This window comes from Nannobrachium achirus (assembly GCF_963921795.1).
Source record: "Nannobrachium achirus genome assembly, chromosome: 17".
Taxonomy (NCBI): Eukaryota; Metazoa; Chordata; class Actinopteri; order Myctophiformes; family Myctophidae; genus Nannobrachium; species Nannobrachium achirus.
Genome location: NC_137824.1, coordinates 49463286 through 49483744, shown reverse-complemented (window position 1 = coordinate 49483744; position 20459 = coordinate 49463286). Strand labels below are relative to the sequence as shown.

The following is a 20459-nucleotide window of genomic DNA, read 5'->3' as shown; positions in this document are numbered from 1 at the left end:
GTCTAATTATTTGGTTGGTCTGGTCAATTGATCTGAAATTGCACATGGCTGTTAACTATTGGCATGTACAAGCACTGACACTGACAGGGGTGATTTTATTTAATTTCTTTCATTATTACCAAATGCAAGGCGTTCATTTGCATTTCTGCCACGGGTTATGGGATATGTAGTTGATGTCGTATGGCAGCTCATAGTTGGGCTGCACAGTACCTGTCAGTGTTTATGGACTAGTATTGGCACAGATGCTGTTCACCATTGTCATCAATGATCTGAAGATCAAAAGGTCATAACACGAACATCTGCTATTGAGTTCAGCTCATGCCAGCAGCACAGCTTGCTCCATAAACATCTATACTATAATTTTGCGAATGTCTGAGTGAGTGAGTGTCTGTCTGTCCCAGCGTTTCTCCTCGGTGGCTGGAGCAATTGATCTGAAATCGCATCACCATAAGCATATGAACACACCTGACATAACTGTGAAGCCCGTTTGTCACTTTCACAAATCGTATGCTGTATATTAGCATTTTTATGGTGTAACTACTATCTATTCTGCATCTAGCATGAGGCATATCTATTCTGCATCTAGCATGGGGCAACATGTTTAACCAGCTCTGTGTGTGTGTGTGTGTGTGTGTGTGTGGGTGTGGGGGTGGGGGGGGGGGGGGGGGGTGTTGGCTGGCCCTCTTTCAGATGTTGTCATGTAGATCGGTACACAGTATCTCTGTAGCCTTTAAACGAAACGGGTATTTCTTACATTGATGCTCCTACATATTATCATGCAAGCACCAGAAAGTTACTTTCCATCCCTCATATACTGTGTGCACAGTGCACACCCCATAACCCACACACTGCACATCATTTCGGAGCTCATATCTTTGAACGGGTAAGGACTATTATATTTATTTACTGCATGGGCATAGTACATTTGGACAGCCAACATTGTACCTTAAAACACCCCTGCCTGCAATGCACACAAGTGGAGAGGCAATTGTGATGCCTGATTTATACTTGAGTGTTGCGTGCCAAAAATAGCAGATCTACAGTATGTGCTTGTAGATTGGCTATTTTGGAATTCAAGACTGGCACACAAGTCACACTGCGTTCACACTAGCGCAGAGGAAATCTCCAAAATGACCAAGTGTGACTACACATTGCTGCTGAGTCGCTGTTGAAGTGTTGCACAAGCCACACTGCGTAAACGGAAAGGGTAGGGTTAAGTGTTGAATGATGAAGCAGAAATTCTGAAACAAAAAAACATTATTGACTGACATAAAAACATTATTGACTGACACTGTGTGACGGGCATCACGGCTGTCGCACAGCGACCAGTATCGGGCGTCATTTATAGCTTAGACAACTGGCAAGCTGAAGCAGTGATTCCCGCAGTGACGTCCAGCCACACCATTCCTAGGCCTTATATGGCGTGGTGACTGGTGCGTGTGCTCCTGGAAACTGTGAGTGTGCCGCTAAGTCTGACACAAGGCACCGGGGTGACATGCTTATCTATCGCCCCTGCTCAATATTAGCAGATTAGCTCTCCTCTCCTCCTTTCTCCTCTCCTCTCCAGCGATGAACAAAAGCAGAGAGCAGAAAGTGTTTTTCCCTGCATCTGTTCTGTTCACCCTCTTGTCATTTTCTTTATCCGTTCGTCTGCCCTGCCCTGGCCTTGTCCAACCCACAGTGATGGAAACAAGTCTCTCCCTCGGCAGCCATAACCTCCGCTCAGGCCCACAGTGTAAGTAGGCGCCCGCTGGCCTCAGTCACGAGGGATGCCCGATAGCATCCAGACTCAATGAGCTCGCTGAGTGACTGTCTCTCCAGTCTTAACTGCTCCCACAGGAACCCCCGGCGCTGACTGCGCTGCACTCGGCTGAAACCTGAACCTGGGCCGGAGCCGGGTGACGGGCCTGTCACAAAGTAATTATTTTAGTCCCACAATCAATAGCCGATCAATGGCAGTGACTATTTCTCCCCTGTCCCTCGGTTCCACCTGTATTTACTGTTGGACTTTTATCAGTTTCATTGTCAGTTTTTGCCAGACCCATGAAATGGGTAGACCTACATAAGCAAATGTCGGTCTGTCCCTTTTCTATATAAAGGGTATATATGATGATGACATGATGATGACATGCCTACAAAAGGCATGATGTCATAAATGATGATGACAGACAGGGGGTCTGGCACAACCAGGTTGACCTGGTCTAGTTACTGTAGTGTTCAGTGTGTCTATGTGAATTTTCTTTTTATTGCGGGCCAATGCAGCGTTAAAGTTGCTGTGAAGTGATATTTTGTCAGTAATTTCCTTTTTTGGGGGGGAAGTTAAAGCTGAACAGAACACACACACCCCATAGCAGTTATTACTGCTATAGGGTGTGTGTGTTCAGTAACAGGGCTCATCCCATCTCTCCAGCTCTTTAGTAAACAGAAAATACATTTTCAAGTGGGGCCACCGGCACTAATTTAATCCAATCAGGAGAAGGAACCCATTTATAAGCTTCAATTTGATTGTTTGTTTCATCACTTCCAATTTCACTTGTTTTATCCTGTATGAGCTCTCTCCTGATTGGATGAAATTGGTATCCCAACCTGAAAATGTATTTTCATTTTACTAAAGAGCTGGAGAGATCAAGTATTACAATGGGACACACACTCTAGCAATTTGATATTATATGGCAACATAGAGCTAACTAGAAATACTGTTCCTACGAAACAGTGTGGGCTCGCATGTAATACCATGTATGGGCACAACGATCTACCCTTTGGCTGCACGTCATTGGCTAAGGGCCCTGCCTTTGTACTGTCGAGGAGAACTCTATTGGTCTGGCTTACCCACCTGTAGAATATAGTCACAGCAACCACGCCCACAATTTCCAATTACATTTTTCTCTAACACTTAGATGTTGTTGATTTCTCCATGATTGGCTAAGGGCCCTGCCTTTGTACTGTCAAGGAGAACTTGACTAAATTGACGTAATAGGTTACGTCATTTTTTAGACGAACTTGACTGATAGATTACGTCATTTTTGAGGAGAACTTGATAATTGATAAATAATGAAGATAACATAGTGTTCTCGCTTTCAGCGAGCCCACAATGAACACAGATCTTAATTTGTCCATGATCACGCACACGTGATCACATGGAGTAAACGTGCGTGCGTTTACGCAGTAGTAACGCATGCTGTGTGTGTGTGTGTGTGACGTGTGCCACTGTGCCTGCTGCTTGGCGCTGTGAGTCACCGGTAGGTGGGCGAATGGGTGTTCCTATGTTTGTTTGCTGACGGTGTTTACCCAGGATGTCATGTGGTTGGCATCTCGCCACTAATCCGGGACCCTCTGGGGAGATGCCTCCTTATCCTAACCAACCGCACAGTTTTTCCCATGCACTTCACTATTATATCACAGAGGGAGGGCTGGGTGGAGGGGAGGCACACATGGTAAAGACTTAAAGAGACACATTCACACAGATGTACTCAGAAAGCTCATCACAGCAATGTTGTTTTTGACAACACATTTTGATTTAGTTTTAGTCATAGTCTTTTGAATAAAATGTATTTTAGTTTTAGTCATAATTTAGTCACCTGAAAAGTTTTTTTTTTGTTTAATTTTAGTCGACTAAATATCATAAGATTTTAGGCGACTAAATCTACAGTTGATGTATTCAACTGTAGAATTGTATTTTGGCTGGCTTGATGGCATCGTAATGACTGATTTTACACTTGGTTGTGTGCTGAAAATAGCAATCTACAAGCTCACAACGCGTCGCAGCGCAACGCGTTGTGAGCTTGTAGATCTGCTATTTTCAGCACGCAACACCTGAGAGCAACCTAAAATGACTCTCTTCTCCACTAGTCGCTCCCTAATGTTTTAGTCTAGTTTTTATTTTGTTGACGAAATTGTCAATATAGTTTTTATTTAGTTTTCTTCAGGGATAAAAACGCAATCGACAAAAATTTTTTGTCATAGTTTTAGTCAACGAAATCAACACTGCATGCAGTTCACTATTATATCACAGAGGGAAGGCTGGGTGGAGGGGGAGGCACACATGGTAAAGAGACACGTTCACACAGATGTACTCAGAAAGCTCATCACACACAGGGCTTCTCTTCACGTCACACGCAGACCGAGATAAAAATACTTCCTCCTTCCTGCATGTGCCACCCCCCGAAAAACCCTCATGAATATCCCTCCACTTCCCCTTTGTCTCCCCCCCCCCTCAATTCTGCATTTCTCTCTCTCTTCCTCTTCCTTCCTTCCCTCCCTCCTTCCTTCCTTCCTCCATCTATCTGCAGCGCTGCATCGTCTGACGTCAGCAGCTAGGAAGCCCTCTGTACTTCTGAGCGCCACAAATAGACACAGGGCTGATAAAAAAAAAGAGAGCGAAAAAAAAGCGACCACACCGGCTATAAATAGAACCGCTTTGTGCCTGGGTTCTGATCGAAGGGTTGCTGAGCAGCGGGGGCGATGGAGAGGAGAGAGAGAGAGAGAAGCAGGTTGAGGCTGTGACACCAGGGAGGAAGAGAGATGTAGATGTAGATCAGTGCAGAGAGAGAGGGAGAGAGAGAGGTTGGAGACAAGCATGGGGGTCTGCCAGTCCTGCCCTATAAGACCTTGGGGACTCCAGTCTGTCGCTCACACTGACATACTTCTCACTCACTCAAACGTTGTGTTCTGCTCAGCTCTGCACGCGTAGGAACTTCCATCCGACACCGGCATATCTTTGGCGCAGCTATCCTCCCCTCCCCCACAAACACACACACACCATGCTGTGATTAAAAAATATAAAAAAATAAAGGTTCTGGATTTGACGCAGAGAATGGCGCGCTCTTACAAACTAGCCTGGCAGTTTTGGGGGGGTGTGTGGCTGTGGAGGCAGCGGGGGTCTGATTAATGGTTGCAGAGAAGGGTGGTGTGATGGGGGTAATCCAGGGAGGGAGGGGGGGGCGGGGGTAAAAACCCACTGGAATTGAGTGATGTTTGGGGAAACGTTTGAACCGAGGGCGGTTGTGCAGTGTGTTGAAGGTTTGACGTACATTTCAGATTCTCTCAGACCCGTGAAGTTCAGCTGAAGGAGTGCAGTGCTGCAGCAATGCCCACGAGGCGGTTTGGATTCGGGGCTAGATCAGATACAGAGGAAAAAGACAGTCGTTTGGATTTTTCAGATGGCACGCGATTGGTTGCCTTTGAAAAGTCCTTTAATTGTACATCTGCCCATTAGCTGAGCGTGGGCATGATGATCAGGGGTGTCGCACCAAATTCTGGGCCCTGGATACAAGGATCCACTCACATTTTGTGCTTTAACTATTGAAAAATAGCAGATATACAGGCTCACAGTGCGGCACCAAGTTCCACGCTGCGAGCCAGTAGATCTGCTATTTTCTTTTAATCATGAAAAGTCTTTGAATATTTCAAATCCTTCTAAGGGTTTTTGAAAAAACTATGTTTCTATGTCAGTGGTGCTCAAACTTTTTCATGTGAAGGACCCCCAAAATGATATGTATTTGGCCACAGACCCCCATCTCAAAATATTTAGTTCCAGGGACCCCCCAGAAGCAACATTTTAGTGTCCACTTAAAAAATACATAGGTATATTCAAAGATTTGCACATATTTTCACGAAAAATAGCAGATCTACAATATTGGGCCCTAGTAACTCAGTCCCACTTTTCCTCCCCCTTGTGACGCCCCTGATGATGATGATGGAGTCGCTCCACGGCACGCAGACCAAGCGCTGGACAGAGGAGTGGCCACTCTGCAGCAGTGTGATCAGCCCAGGTCGGGGCTCGGCCATTTGGCTACGTGTCACGGGGGACGCGCCGTCCTCTGCGCTTTCCCCCGCAGTCACTCTATTAATTTCTGTAATTGTCTGGCCTGCAACCCAGCTACCTCTGCAAAAAGGTGTCTATTTGTGTGTGTGTGTGTGTGTGTGTGGGTGCTGGGCTATGTTATCAATTTCATTAGATCGGAAAGAATAAAGTGCTGCACCATCATTCCTCAACCTCCTCCACCTCGCAGCGCTCGGAGAGAGGATTCTCTCTGTCTTGCTGTGGCCCAGACTAGAGATGTACCCATACCATTTCTTTCCCTTCCATATAGAGTACCGCAACCTGCGTCTCGGTCGGTACAGAGAACTGATCCGATACCAGTGTGTAATTTAAATAAATCTAGGACAGTGGTTCTTCAAGTGGGGTCCAGGCACCCTCACGGTTCCTTGAGGTGGTTCCATATGGACCTTCACAGCGCTGTAACTCTGAGAGTGTACACGTGGAACCAAGGTTTGAGAACCAGTGATCTAGGAATAAATAAAATTTCCATTAATAATTGTTTAAGTGAGCTATAAGTTGGTAAAATAATAATGTAGTAGGCCTACAGTAATCAAAGTGAAGCATGGTCAAAATAGCCGATGGTAGATTGGCTATTTTCACTACTTCTTTAAAGATTCGTGCAAGTACTGCCTTCGGTGAATATTACTGTAAATGTAAATTACATGTCATGTGATAAATTACGTTGTCGGTAATACGGTATTGGCACAGACTGGCATACTCACCGATACCAGCATTTTAGGCGGTATTGTCAGCTTTTCTGATACCGGTATCGGAACAACTCTAGCCCAGACTGCTGGGACTGCTGGAAGGAAGATTACACAGTCTATCATGGGAGCTAATTCCAGCAAAGACCATCAGCATCATCCACCACCCCCCTTCTCCATATACACACCTTCATAGTTGTACTCCTGTTGTTCTATTAAGATGTCAGGTAGCATCTGCAGGGCTTTTAGTAAACAACCACTCACAATTAGACGTTTGCCCAGGACCCAAACTAGTGAAAATAGCAGATCTACAAGCTCTCAACCCGTTGCTTCGCTCCACGTTGAGAGCTTTTAGATCGTCTATTTTCACTACTTCTTAAACATTTTCTAATTTATGAAATTACTTGCGCCAGCAGAGTTCGCAAGTACTGCATTCGGTGATTTGTATGCATTGTCAATGTCCGGTCAATCAGGGACCAGCATTCTTGGTGACGTCACCATCAACAGTCAATGAAGGACCAGCATTCTTGGTGACGTCACCATCAACAAGTGGGACCTGATATAAATAACAGGGTGCGCTCTGCTGGCGCACAAGTAGGCCATACATGGCCACGAGTGCACAGGACGCAAGTTGGCACCTCAAGTGCATTCTAGTTTCTTTGATTTCTTCATGAAATTACTGAAAGAATCACTTGTATTTGCTTTTTAATCCATGAAAAATGTTGCTTTTTTGGGAATGTTTTTTTAGAAAATGTAGGAAAACAAAAATTAAGGGACCCATAAAAATGTGTCCGCGACCCACAAATGGGAAACAGTGGTCTATGGGGAGTATCCTACTACTACAACTTCCCATGCAGCTCCCACACACTCGCTCCCTATTTCCTCCTGATCGTGCATTCCTCCTGACCGCTCGATGTGCACCAGTCCATCTCTGCCTTCTAATTGATTTATCCCCTGGTTAATTGTAATCACACTAAAGCTCCCACAGGCTATAGTAGTAGCAGCCCGCGCACCGCACGAGACTGCCAAAGAGTGAGCGTGTGTGTGTGCACTGTGCACGTTCCTTGTGTCTACACGTGAACATAAGGTGTGTTTTTTCCCCCTTTCTTTCTTTTTCCCTTTACACCGAATCTCCTTCCAGATCGCTGATCTACTATGTGTTGCACTGTGAGCTTGTAGATCCGTTTGTAGTTGATTGTTGTATTATTTTGGCCAATATTCGCCTATATTTTGTCGTGCCCAGAAAGGGACGCTAGGGTTCAAATGGTTAAAGTGTATGGGCTTGGCTATTTCATACAATTTACAATTTAGGCATTTAGCAGACGCTCTTAATCCAGAGCGATTTACAGTAAGCAAGGCAATGCATCAACATCAATACATCAAATGCATAGAAATATCAATCTAGACAAAAATAACATACAGTAGGTAGACCGAGCACCATCAGTAAAAACGCTATATTTAAAACCTAAAAAATGCTATCTGGCTTTCATGTATGGTCATTGCGGGGGTAGGCGGTAGGCGAGTGCTAGGGTAAATGCTATTCTGAAGAGGTGAGTCAGGCCACGGCGGAAGCTATAGGGAGAGAGTCTGTTGTTCTAAGTGCGACAGGGAGTTTATTCCACAGTTTGGGGGCCAAGAGGGAAAATTGTCTAGGACGAGTGGATTTTTGTCTTGGGGTTTTTAGCCGGGGGTTCTGTCAGCAGTCATACAGAGCAGGGGGTGGGTATTTAACAAATCTTCTCGTCTGGCGGTCCCAGGCACAAAACCTTTTCATATGGGGGTCTGCGGCCTAATATTAATCAATTTAGGGGTCCTTGACACGAAGAAGTTTGAGAATCACTGATGAAAGAGGAATGCGGCTCATTCTCAGTCAGGTCACAGGTGAGGGAACACATTCTCTTCTCAAATGGATCAGCCGCACTCGGCCGCTGTCGTCTCTCTGACAGGTTCCACCGCTCACCGTCAGAATGCCAACAAGCCATAGGTATGTGCAGGGCGTCACAAGGGGGGGGGGATGGGACTGAGTTACTAGGGCCCAAGGTGGAGCGGCCTGGAATTATTTAATACTTCTATTGAAAATAGCAGATCTACAAGCTCACAGCGCGGCATCAAGTGCCGCGCTGCGAGCTTGTAGATCTGCTATTTTTTTTAAACGTTGTGAAAATGTGTGCAACTCTTTGAATATATGTATTTTTTAAGCGAACATTTGTAATTCAAATTTTGCTTCTGGGGGTCCCTGGAACGAAATATTTTGAGATAGGGGTCCGTGGCCAAATGCCTTTCATTTTGGGGGTCCTTCACATGAAAAAGTTTGAGCACCACTGACATAGAAACATAGGTTTTTCAAAAAACCTTAGAAGGATTTGAAACAAAAATAGTTAAAGTACCCAGGGCCCAGAATTTGGTGCGACACCCCTGGGTATGTGAGAGAGGGATGCTGCGTGTTTAGACACATGTGTACTCTGACAGGTTCCACCGCTCACCGTCAGAATGTTAACAAGCTCCTAGGTACGTGAGAAAGGGATGCTGTGTGTGTAGACGCGTGTGTAGACCCTGTGCCACGTCCTCGTGCTTGTTGCTTGGGTAATCCATCTTCTGATAGCTTTAGAGTACACACTACACACAAAACACAGGACTGTTTGTATATTGTCATGGGGCCTCTGGTGGTCATGTGCTACTCTGCCTGAGCTGGATTTTTGAAATGACCTGGTCACCTGGCAATCTGGCATATGGTTTTTCTCTCGCCCACAGAAAGAGAGAGAAATGAATAACACACTAGACTAGAGCCTGAACCGGTTTGAGGCCATTATTTGACTTTTTGGCGACAACAGTGTCGATTCTGGGTCAGTCATCATGGGCGAATTGGTTTTGAAGATAAGTAGCCAATCTAAAAGCTCACAACATTGTGACATGTTGTAGTAAAATAATAATAATAGGTATAAATACTTAAATTCTTAAGTGGTCCGTTACGTCATTTTGTCTTTTAAAATAAAATAAAGATAAATGGATTTTTCAGTTTTTTCTTTTCCTTTTCTTTTTTTTTTTAAATATTTGTTTTTACAAAATATTGGTCAAAACATCAGTAATCGTGCTGCAGGACTTTCCACACAACTATTACACACACACATACACACCACTAAGGATGGGACGATAAGCGATATTATCGTTTATTGTGATAGAAAACACTCACGATAATCGTATCGTGGAGATTTGATTTATCGTGATATCGTCCTCCGTCATGCACTGGGATCAATTCAGCTTTTATTTGCCAAGCTGCATATCCGGTACCACTTAAACCCTCTATAATTGGTAAAAGGTACTTATAATATACGTACTTGAAACAGTCTTTTTTTCACTCTCTATCAAATGTCTCTGCTATTTTTTGACCAATGTTCCGCCCCAGGATAATGGATTTTGATTATCGTGATATTATCGATTTCTTTTGTCACAATAATCGTGATATGACATTTTCGTATCGTCCCATCCCTACACGCATACACACTAGGGGTGCAGGAAAAAAATCGATTTGAATTCGAATCGTGTTTCTAACATGGTAAGATTCAGAATCGATTCTTATTTTCCAAAATAATTAAATATTATTTATTAGATACTAGCGTCTAGTCGGCGACCTGGCCAACTCGGGAACGATGTAAATAGGGAATGAATGCCCCGCCCTTTAATGTAAACCCCATTATACTGTTGTCATAGGACCCGTTTTGACCATCTGTTTGCCTGTGTCCATTTATGCCCATATATGGAGATATCTGTATCTGTCTGTCTGTCGGCGTCCATTTTATGTCCATATATCTTATGTTTGTCTCTGTCTCTTTTATATTCTTTTTCTTTTTTGGAGCGGGAGAGTGAATTCAGCTTGAGTTTTTTTGGAGAACTTGTTTTTTTCAGTCTTATGCTGTTGATTTAGCTTGTCTTATGTTTGTCTCCTCCGTCTGCACCTCAGCCAGCCCAGATCTCCACTACTGATCCTTGTTCTCTTCAGCAAAAGCTGTAAAGTAATTTAAATCTGCATCATCGATGTCCTCCCAGTCACACTCTTTGTTGCTTGTCTTATGGTTGTCTCCTCCTCCATCTGTTTGTCTGTGTCCCTTTATGCCCATTATGGAGATCTCTGTATCTGTCTGTGCCTCCGACTGTGTTGCAGACACAGTGCTGGTTCCCCCTTTAATGCAAACCCCATTATACCTGTTGTCATAGGACCCGTTTTGACCATCTGTTTGCCTGTGTCCATTTATGCCCATATATGGAGATATCTGTATCTGTCTGTCTGCGTCCACTTTATGCCCATATATGGAGATCTTTGACCATCTGTTTGCCTGTGTCCATTTATGTCCATATATGGAGATATCTGTATCTGTCTGTCTGCATCCATTTTATGCCCATATATGGAGATCTATGCAGACACAGTGCCAGCCTTTTATGAAGTGATGTCACAATGAATCAGAGCTTGCGCCGGCTGCTGCGGTGGGGAACGTGTGTGCCGAATTTGAAATAGGGAATGAATGCCCCACCCTTTAATGCAAACCCCATGAATGCCCCACGAATGCCCCACCCTTTAATGCAAACCCCAATATACCTGTTGTCATAGGACCCGTTTTGACCATCTGTTTGCCTTTGTCCACTTATGCCCATATATGGAGATCTCTGCACACACAGTACCGGTTGCGGAAAACTCTGATGTCAGACATCAGCTCTGCATACGGGCATTCATTTTATGCCCATATATGGAGAACGCGCGTGCCGGTGGGACGAACGGTTCTCGAGATACGCGGATTACATACATACATACACACTAACAGAGATGTTTTGTTGACTCATGTGGCGTACATGATGTCAGAGCCTTTTATGAAGTGATGTCACAATGAATCAGCGCTTGCGCCGATTTCCTCCGGAAAACAGCCTGATGTCAACAATCAGCTCCGCATAAGGAGATTCCGAACGTTTTGCGGCGGTTTCGGAAAACCGCGAGTCTGGTCGGGTCGAGGCCCGGCACTGCACTCCGTGCAGCGGCGGGGAACGCGCGTGCCGAATCTGAAGCCGGTGGGACGAACGGTTCTCGAGATACGCGGATTACAGACACACAGAGACTTCTCGCATTTATAGATAGATTATGATTTTTATGATTTTTTATTATGATAATTTATTAGATATTATTTTGTGTTTGTACAAGTTAAAAGAATGTGTGCAAGCATGAATGAATCAGACATGTTTTTACATTATTGCCATAATTGCCTTTACAATTATAAAAGCTACGTAAATGCACAAACTGGAGTAGATCCTGATATATGAATTTAATAGAGAATAGTTTATTAATCGGAGAATAATCGTTTCTGAATTCACATCATTTGGATTTGAAAGAATCGGGAAAAAAATTGTGAATCGTGACCCAAAGAATCGATTCTGAATCGAATCGTGGGATACCCAAAGATTCGCAGCCCTAATACACACCACCAGATTCCTCCACTCTGCTCCGGCATGTGTTGCTGGCCTGGCCGTGTTATTGTGCATCGTGCCGAGGCCTCTCAGTGGGAGGCGAGGATGGTATCTTGGCAGAGACGCAGCGTTGCCCCTCCCCCTCGTTCCTGCAGATTAAAACACACCCTGGCTCCCTTTGATTAGATGCTCCTCGGTCCAGAAATCGTGAGCTCCCCTCCCTCCGTCCACACACACACACACACACACACACACACACACACACACACACACACACACACGCACACACGCACAAAATGTGTGTTTGTGTGTGCTGTGTGGACTGTAATGCTTCCTGATTTTTGAAAATGGGAGTGCTGGCACGCTCGTGCGCACACACACAAACACACACACGCGCACGCACGCACGCACGCACGCACGCGCACGCACGCACACACACACACACACACACACACACACACACACACACACACACACACACACACACACACACACACACACACACACACACACACACACACACACACACACACAGAGACACAGACACATACACACATACATACACACACACACACACACTCTTCCACAGGCTACACCCTGTAGTTAAGGAGAAGTAGAGGCCCCGCCTGCTGAACACTCACCACACTCTGCCATGTGCCACACAGATTTAAATTAACACTCCATTTTTCATGAATTAAAAACAAAATTCTAAACATTGTTCAGTCATTTCAGGAAGAAATCAAAGGAAATAAATCAAAGAAATTCCATAAATTAGAAAAAAATCACACCCGTGTGAAGTGGAGCTGTGTGTGTGTGTGTGTGTGTGTGTGTGTGTGTGTGTGTGTGTGTGTGTGTGTGTGTGTGTGTGTGTGTGTGTGTGTGTGTGTGTGTGTGTGTGTGTGTGTGTGTGTGTGTGTGTGTGTGTGTAGATCATGTGTACCAATCTTTGTGACATTTGAAGAAAATATGTAGGAAAAGGAGCAAAAAGTGTGTTTTGGAGAAAATTCAAGATGGCGGAAAATCTATCCTGGCGCAAATGGGCGTGGTATGGGGAGATGCGTCTTGACCCAAGGAATCCAGGGAAAAAAGAATTTTAATTTTCCGATCTACGGTTCAAGAGTTACGGGGCAAAACGTAAAGTGGGCCGTTATAGCGCCACCATGAGGCCGAGTGATGTAATTATTTTTCGATTCATTCTTAAAATCATTATGAATCTCCTCTCCGAGGTTTGAAACTGTAGCTCCTATGGTTTACGAGAGAAAAATACTTGAAAGTGATTTCTTGCATTGTCCCATTATAAGTCAATGGGGACAATTAAGCGTCGTTTTTTGCCGATTACGTCGGCATGGTAAGGCGGATCGGAACGAAAGGTAATAGAACACCATTCCCGGCCGAGCCGCACATTTTGATGTATATATTGCGCGAGTGGCGTAAATGGTGCGGCACTAGTTACGCGCCGAAGTCAGGCTACATACACACACACACACAGACACACACACAGACAGACCCACACAGCCACGTATAGGGAGCTGCACACAGCTCCAAAAAATCAAACCTCGGTTGGAAGTGAAGCGGTGAATTTTTTTTCTATGTGTTCTAGAGCTATGAAATTTGTGTTCTAGATCTATAAATTCTGTGTTCTAGATCGATACTTTATATGTGCTTTAGTTCTATAGTTTTATGAATTCTGAATGAATGAATGATTTTGTCTGGAGGGGCAAATTGGCATGTGAAGCTTGACCAATCCTCAATTGGTCAAGCATGCACAGGACATGTACGGGACAGACAAAATTGACCAATCAAATGGGGGGGACATGTACGGGACAGACAAAGCCACACCTTGGAAGCGGCTTTCACCACTTCAATCTTTTTTTTTAAAGTAGTGAAAATAGCCGTAGAACTGCTGTTTTCACTAGTTTGGGTCCTGGGCGAATGTCTTAATTTTTCTTTTGGGTCACAGGTTAAAAAGTTTGGGAACCACTGCTCTATACTATACTCTACATGCACAGAACTTTTAACCGATTAGTTTCCAATATTGAAACTTTCCTCTTGCTTCCCGCAGGTGATAGTGGATACCCCCACCAGCCCAGTCACCAGTGGCCTACCATTGTTTTTTGTAATCACAGTAACCGCTATCAAGCAGGTAAGCACCTCCTATCCTCGTAAGGTTGAGCAAACCAACCCGTTATATTATTGCAGACACCTGTGTTATGTTTCCGCATTGTTTTCTCCTTCCGTTTTTTCAACATCTGTCTGTCTATTCCGAAACTTGAGGGAACATGCTGTCTGGGAATGTGACCAAACAGCGACAGAGAGAGAGAGAGAGAGAGAGAGAAATAGAGTGTCTTTCATAATGAGGCAAATGATGAAAGGGTGGGGGTGGTGGGGGGTCTTATATCCTCTCAGTCCGCATCCCGGCTTTAGATGTATTGTTTTACAATTGGCTTTTTTCTCTCTCTGTCTCATTCTTCCTCTGCTCGGCCTAGTACTGGGGCTTTGAAACACACAATAGCGGGGTGGACTTCCTTCCAAAAAGTATATGGGACACGCTGTTAGCAGCGAGCGCTCTGCCTTCAGCCTGGCTTTGAAGTGGGACACGCAGGCCAGGGCGCTCTGCATGCCTGCCTCTGCTCAGTCAGGTCAACACAGCTACACTACACCACGCTGCCCAGAATGCCTCTCCTCTCCTCTCCTCTCCTCTCCTCTCCTCTCCTCTCCTCTCCTCTCCTCTCCTCTCCACCCATGCACCTGGCAGTGTCACTCCACATTCCCCAACTTTCTCTCTCGTCCTCCCCACCCGTCACTAACCCACCCCTCCTCCTCCTCTCTGGCTCCGACTCTGCTTTGGCATCTTTCTCTCTCTCTCTCTCTCCATCTTTCACCTCGTGTCTTTATCATTCCAAACCCATCCCCATCTTGCATGACTCATAAGCAACCCACCACCACCCCCCCTACAACACAGTTGCTTGTGGCTCTCTGTACCACTTTAGGAAGCGGTAGGATTTATGTCCAAGCTCCCCCCTCCCCCTTAAGTATAAGTGTCTGGCGGTGTGCTGTTCCAATACACTGACGGGAACCCATCATCCCTTTCTTTGCAGCTGGTGGTGTCTGCCACCGCTGCCTCGATGCACACGGTAATAGAATTCTGAAGATGTGCCGGACCCCATTGTGTGACCTCACGTTCGGTGTGCTTGTGTTGCACTGAATCCGAGGGTCTGTCCCCCCCCCCCCCCCCCCCGTATGCCCTTATGTGCCACCGCTGTGCAAATGTACTTTATTCCATGCTGCCTGGACCGTCGTGCACGCAGCTGCACATTTCTGAAGGTGTCATATGTACACTGATGCATTGTCTGTTGTTTAATGATCCTCTCGGTTTCAATGTGTCGCGTGCGTACCACAGGATGTCATTGACTCTGCACTACGTTGCCTCGTAAGGCCTGTTTGTCTTTTGTTGTACGTTGGTACGAATCTGTAAAGTGGTGGAAAGTACTCACATTTTTTACTTAAGTAAAAGTATCAATAATGCAGTGTAGAAAAATACTCTGTTAGAAGTAAGAGTCTGGAATTCTAAATTTACTTGAGTAAAAGTAGAAAAGGTTCTGTTATCAAAATGCACTTCGAGTACCAAAAGTAGAAAGTACTCATTATGCAGAATGTCCCATTTCACAAGTTTTCAAAAGTATAAAATGTATAAAGATCCTTTGAAAATAGCAGATCTGCAAGCTCACAATGCGACAAATCACAAGCTTGTAGATCGTCCATTTTCAAATGGCAGAAATGTTTATAGGTTGAAGTGGTTAAAATCTACAAACTAACTAGAACTAGTAAGGTTTTCATATAATTGTAGTGCAGTAAAAGTACAATATTTGCCTCTGACGACGATGTAGTGGAGTAGAAGTAAAAGTACAGCAAATTGGAATTACTCCCGCAAAGTAAAAGTACCCCAAAATTGTACTTAACCCATTTAGAACGGGTACACATTATTGTGTATCATTATTTTATGCTTTAACTATTGAAAAATAGCAGATATACAAGCTCACAGCGCTGCACCGAGTGCCTCGCTGCGAGCTTGTAGATCTGCTATTTTTGAAAAATCGTGAAAATTAGAATTTTGACACGATTCTATAAGTGTCTTTTGAATCATTCTAAGGTTTTTGGAAAAACCTACGTTTCTATGTCAGCAATCTGGCTAGCCATCGTCAAAGAAAAGGTCCTTTTCACTTAAGTACAGGAATTGAGTAAATGTACTTAGTTACTTTCCCCCACTGCCCTGTACCAATGTCACCAAGCGTTTGACACTTGGCCAACAACAACAGAGGCTCTGTGATTCTTCTGACACGCCACCATCCCTCCCTCCCTCCCTCCCTCCCTCCCTCCCTCCCTTCTCCGTGTATCCGGTCTCCCAGGGGTATGAGGACTGGCTGCGGCACAAGGCGGACAACGAGGTGAATAAGTACCTGGTGACGGAGGTGCTGGAGGACGGCCGGAGAACGAAAAAGGAGAGCGAGAAGATTAAGGTATACCGTATGGGCCTCGGCCCAGCCAAACCACCCTGGAATGAAAATGTCAGGTCAGGAACGGAAAGGAGAGAGGGGTGTGTGAGGCTCTTGTGTCTGGGATGTGTGGAGCGCAGTGATGTCCACTGCATGTCTTCCTTAACACAGAGGGCCCATGATGAAACAATTTTTAATTGCCCAGTGCCCAATTTTTATTGATTTTACCTTATTTCGGAGGCTCAGAGTAAAAGTAATCTGAGTAAATGTAATTGAGTACTTCCTTTTTTTTTGCGATAGTATTTTCTTTCACTCAGAACAGAAAAATAACAACCATCAGTGCTTTTGTAACGGCCGGTAGAGAAGGGCTTGTTTTAAACATAAAAGTTAGATTAGGAGATCAATGCAACACAGGCTCCTCTATCAAGGAACGCTGATGCGTTTTTTTGCACCACGACTATGCGCCATGACACAAGGTGGCAGAACTCGCACCAGAAGTTTGTTGAATAACATTGGAGTCGGCATGAGAGCCGGCTGGGACAGCTCTTGAACAAAAAAATCACCAGAGGGATTGTGAGGTGCAGTCTAGACGCACAGCCTTTGAGCAAAATTCCTTTTCCGCAATTTGGAATGATCTACCCACTAACATAAGAGATTGTCCATCCTTTATGTCTTTTAAAGGTGATACACCATGCATTTAAAAAGTATTTATGTCATATTGTTTATGTCCCAAAAACGTTTTTCAAAAGGTTTGAGGCTAAATTACCACTCCTGAATAGAGAGCCTCTCATTTTTGAATGGCTCTGAGCATTTTCAGCATTTTTGGCCTGAACTGCATTCCAAACGTACACCAAAACCAATCTTTCTATTACTCTTTGCGTTGGCTCTGTTTGGCCAAAAGTCAGCACCGATGTGTTGTGGTTGTCCTGAAAACGACGTGGATTGAAGGGGTGATTTTGACCCATCTGTGGTCCCTGCTGCCAGGTTGGAGACGTGTTGGAGGTGAAGGAGGATGAGACCTTTCCCTGTGATCTGATCCTGCTGCAGTCCAGCAGAGACGATGACACCTGCTTTGTCACCACCGCCAGCCTGGACGGAGAGTCCAACCACAAGGTACACACACACACACACACACACACACACACACACACCACGCGCATACACACACACACACACACACACACACACACACACACACACACACACACACACGATAGTGTTGATTTTGACAGGACATTTTTATTTTGTTTTAAGCGCCTTTCAGACGGACTGCGACTGATGTGGGCATCGGTCTTATAGGCACATTTGACTACATTTTTATTTAGTTTTAGTCTGTGGATTTAGTCTAAATCTACTGTTGATTTAGACTAAAATGTATTCTGGCGCTGCCTTGATGGTGTGATAATCAAGCCCCCAGAGCTATGGTTGACCATTGAAGCAGCATTCGCCTGCTGGACAAACCTGGGAGTGCAATTAAACGCTACTGCACGTGCGTATGCTAATGCTAATGCTACTGCGTACCTTAGTGCGCCTGCTCGGTGCTTAATACTTCCGCAAAATTCTACTACTTCCGGCAGTCTTCCGGGTGCTTCAAACGCCACTGAGCAACTTGCATTGAAATGAATAGCTGGGGCGGGGCAGTCCGCCCTCTATGACACTGTATAATGCCTGATTTTACATTTGGTTGCACTCTGAAAATCGCCAATCTACAAGCTCACAACACACTGCGTTTCCGTCACGTTGCACTGCGTTTCCATCACGTTGTGAGCTTGTAGATCTGCTATTTTCAGAATGCAACACCCGAGCGCAACCAAACATAAAATGACTTGATTTTAGTTCTACTGGATCTCTTCGACACTAGTCCCTCCCTAACATTTTAGTTTAGTTTTTACGAAATTGTAAATATATTTAGTCTTAGTTTTAGTCATCTTTGAAAAAAGGCAGTCGACCAAAGTTTTACATCATAGTTCATAGTTCGAAATCAACACACACACACACACACACACACACACACACACACACACACACACACACACACACACACACACACACACACACACACACACACACACACGTGCGTTCTCAGCTGTGTTCCATTCTTGTTCCCACAAGTAGTTAACCCATTAATTAAGCTTTGCTATTCAAACTTTTAAACTTTTGTATTATCTGTCTTGCTTTCACCGTTTCAGAAGTGCAACCAAGGGTGCACACTTGGTTTTATTTACGGTACAATCGCACAGATAGAACCCTACTACTTTATTATGTACATTAACAGAAAAAAATAGAAACCAATAGACATGTATTAGTACATGCCTATACTTTATATTTTGGGTTGTTGTGAGCTGCTTCTCATGCTGATTGGCATATTCATTTGGAGAGTTTTGCTGTGTTCACATTAATGGCGGCAACAGCTACAAAACAACCAACCGTGGCCAGCTACTTTATATGCAGTTTTTCATTCATCTATACCGGACAGAGCAGGAATTGTGGGGGGAGAGAAGGGAACGCAAACGGTGAAGTAAAACATATGAATGATTGACACTTCACTGCGTCATTGGAGAACTGTGTGTTTTTGCAGTGTCATGCCTGTCATGCATCAACAATCTTGACGCCCAAGTGTAGGATATCAGTTTTAGGCTTCATATCTCGGGTGTCCTTTAAAAATGACGTTGCTTTGTCGCCGCTATTTCAACACAGTGTGAGACCGTGTCTGTCTACTCGAAACATTCACCCAGTGCTTGCTCTCAGTCGCAGTATTAAGTAATTAGTAATATGTATTAAGTATTAGTATTAGGAGGACTATTTTCTAGTTGACATACAGTACACTGTTAGCCAATAGAGCCCCCAGTTTCAGCATTCTAGTGTATTTGCGCTTACGGGTACTTTTTATTATCTCACAAAGTGACATTTGTTGTGCAGCTAGACCATAACATAAATGCACATACACACATACAGTAAGTACTCTATGACATGAATGCACCTTAAACCAAAAACAAAGTACTTCAATGATCCATTAATTTCCAATATGATTTGTTTTCTCCAGCAGTGGTGGTGCTTTCTGTAGTTAGTGCTGAATGAATATACTTGTTTTTGTTGTGACATAACCAATAGGTTTCCTAATTATTACTTCTGACTGTATTCCCTGAACAATGTGTCGCATGGGGTTGTTCATTTGTGCGATTACTATGTGTGAGTAGGGCTGTCACAATTATTACATAATCGTCTAATCGTGATTATTTGACATTATCGCAATTATTTTGTCATAATCGTCATAATCGTGAATGTTAAAAAATAACATTGATAGTGGAAATAGCAGATCTACAAGCTCACAACGCGTCGCATCGCGACAGTAAGTTGTCAAATATGTCAGTAATGTGTTTGTATATTTAGGTTATGTGTCATGTCATATCTACCATATGCAACTTCAAAGCCTAAAAGCCAAACAGAAATGTAATTATCAACGACAAATACACAATTAAATCGTTAATCGGCAATTATTTGAGTGACAATTAATCGTCATGTAAAATGTCATATCGTGACAGCCCTATGTGTGAGCATGGGCTCTCTCTGTTTTCCATTGTTACCGTTGCTTTGCATATTAGCCAAATGTCACCAGCACCAGACCACCTGACACCAGCCTGTCCCCACTCACACGTGTCTCACTCTGAAAGTCTCCTGCGTTTTCCAGACTCACTACACAGTGCCAGATGCAGAGAAGGATCTGGAGTCTCTCAGCGCCACCATCGAGTGTGAACAGCCGCAGCCCGACCTCTACAAGTAGGCACTCATCTCGCATGGCCCTCTGGGTCCTGACACTAAAAGCACAGCGCATGCTTTTAGTGGCCTTGGTTTGTTATACGTAGGAGTAAATGAACTGACGATTTGAAAAACAATCTCCCCGCAGACTCTGTTAACATCTCGACTGTTAAGTGTAGAGCTGTCAGCAAGCCACGTCATATTTATTTTAGCGTGTCTGAGGCGCTTACCAGGAAA

The 20459-nt window shown here is 44.3% G+C and overlaps 1 protein-coding gene across 1 annotated transcript in view; it reads left to right on the top strand.

Annotated features, from left to right (window-relative positions):
* Nucleotides 1-20459, top strand: part of atp11c (ATPase phospholipid transporting 11C (ATP11C blood group)) — a 70477-nt gene that overhangs the window by 28448 nt on the left and 21570 nt on the right. Inside the window, exons 4-7 of the mRNA XM_080746411.1 lie at nucleotides 14036-14116; nucleotides 16380-16490; nucleotides 17451-17579; nucleotides 20155-20243. Of these exons, the coding sequence (XP_080602537.1) occupies nucleotides 14036-14116; nucleotides 16380-16490; nucleotides 17451-17579; nucleotides 20155-20243 (410 nt within the window). The remainder of the gene's footprint in view (nucleotides 1-14035; nucleotides 14117-16379; nucleotides 16491-17450; nucleotides 17580-20154; nucleotides 20244-20459) is intronic.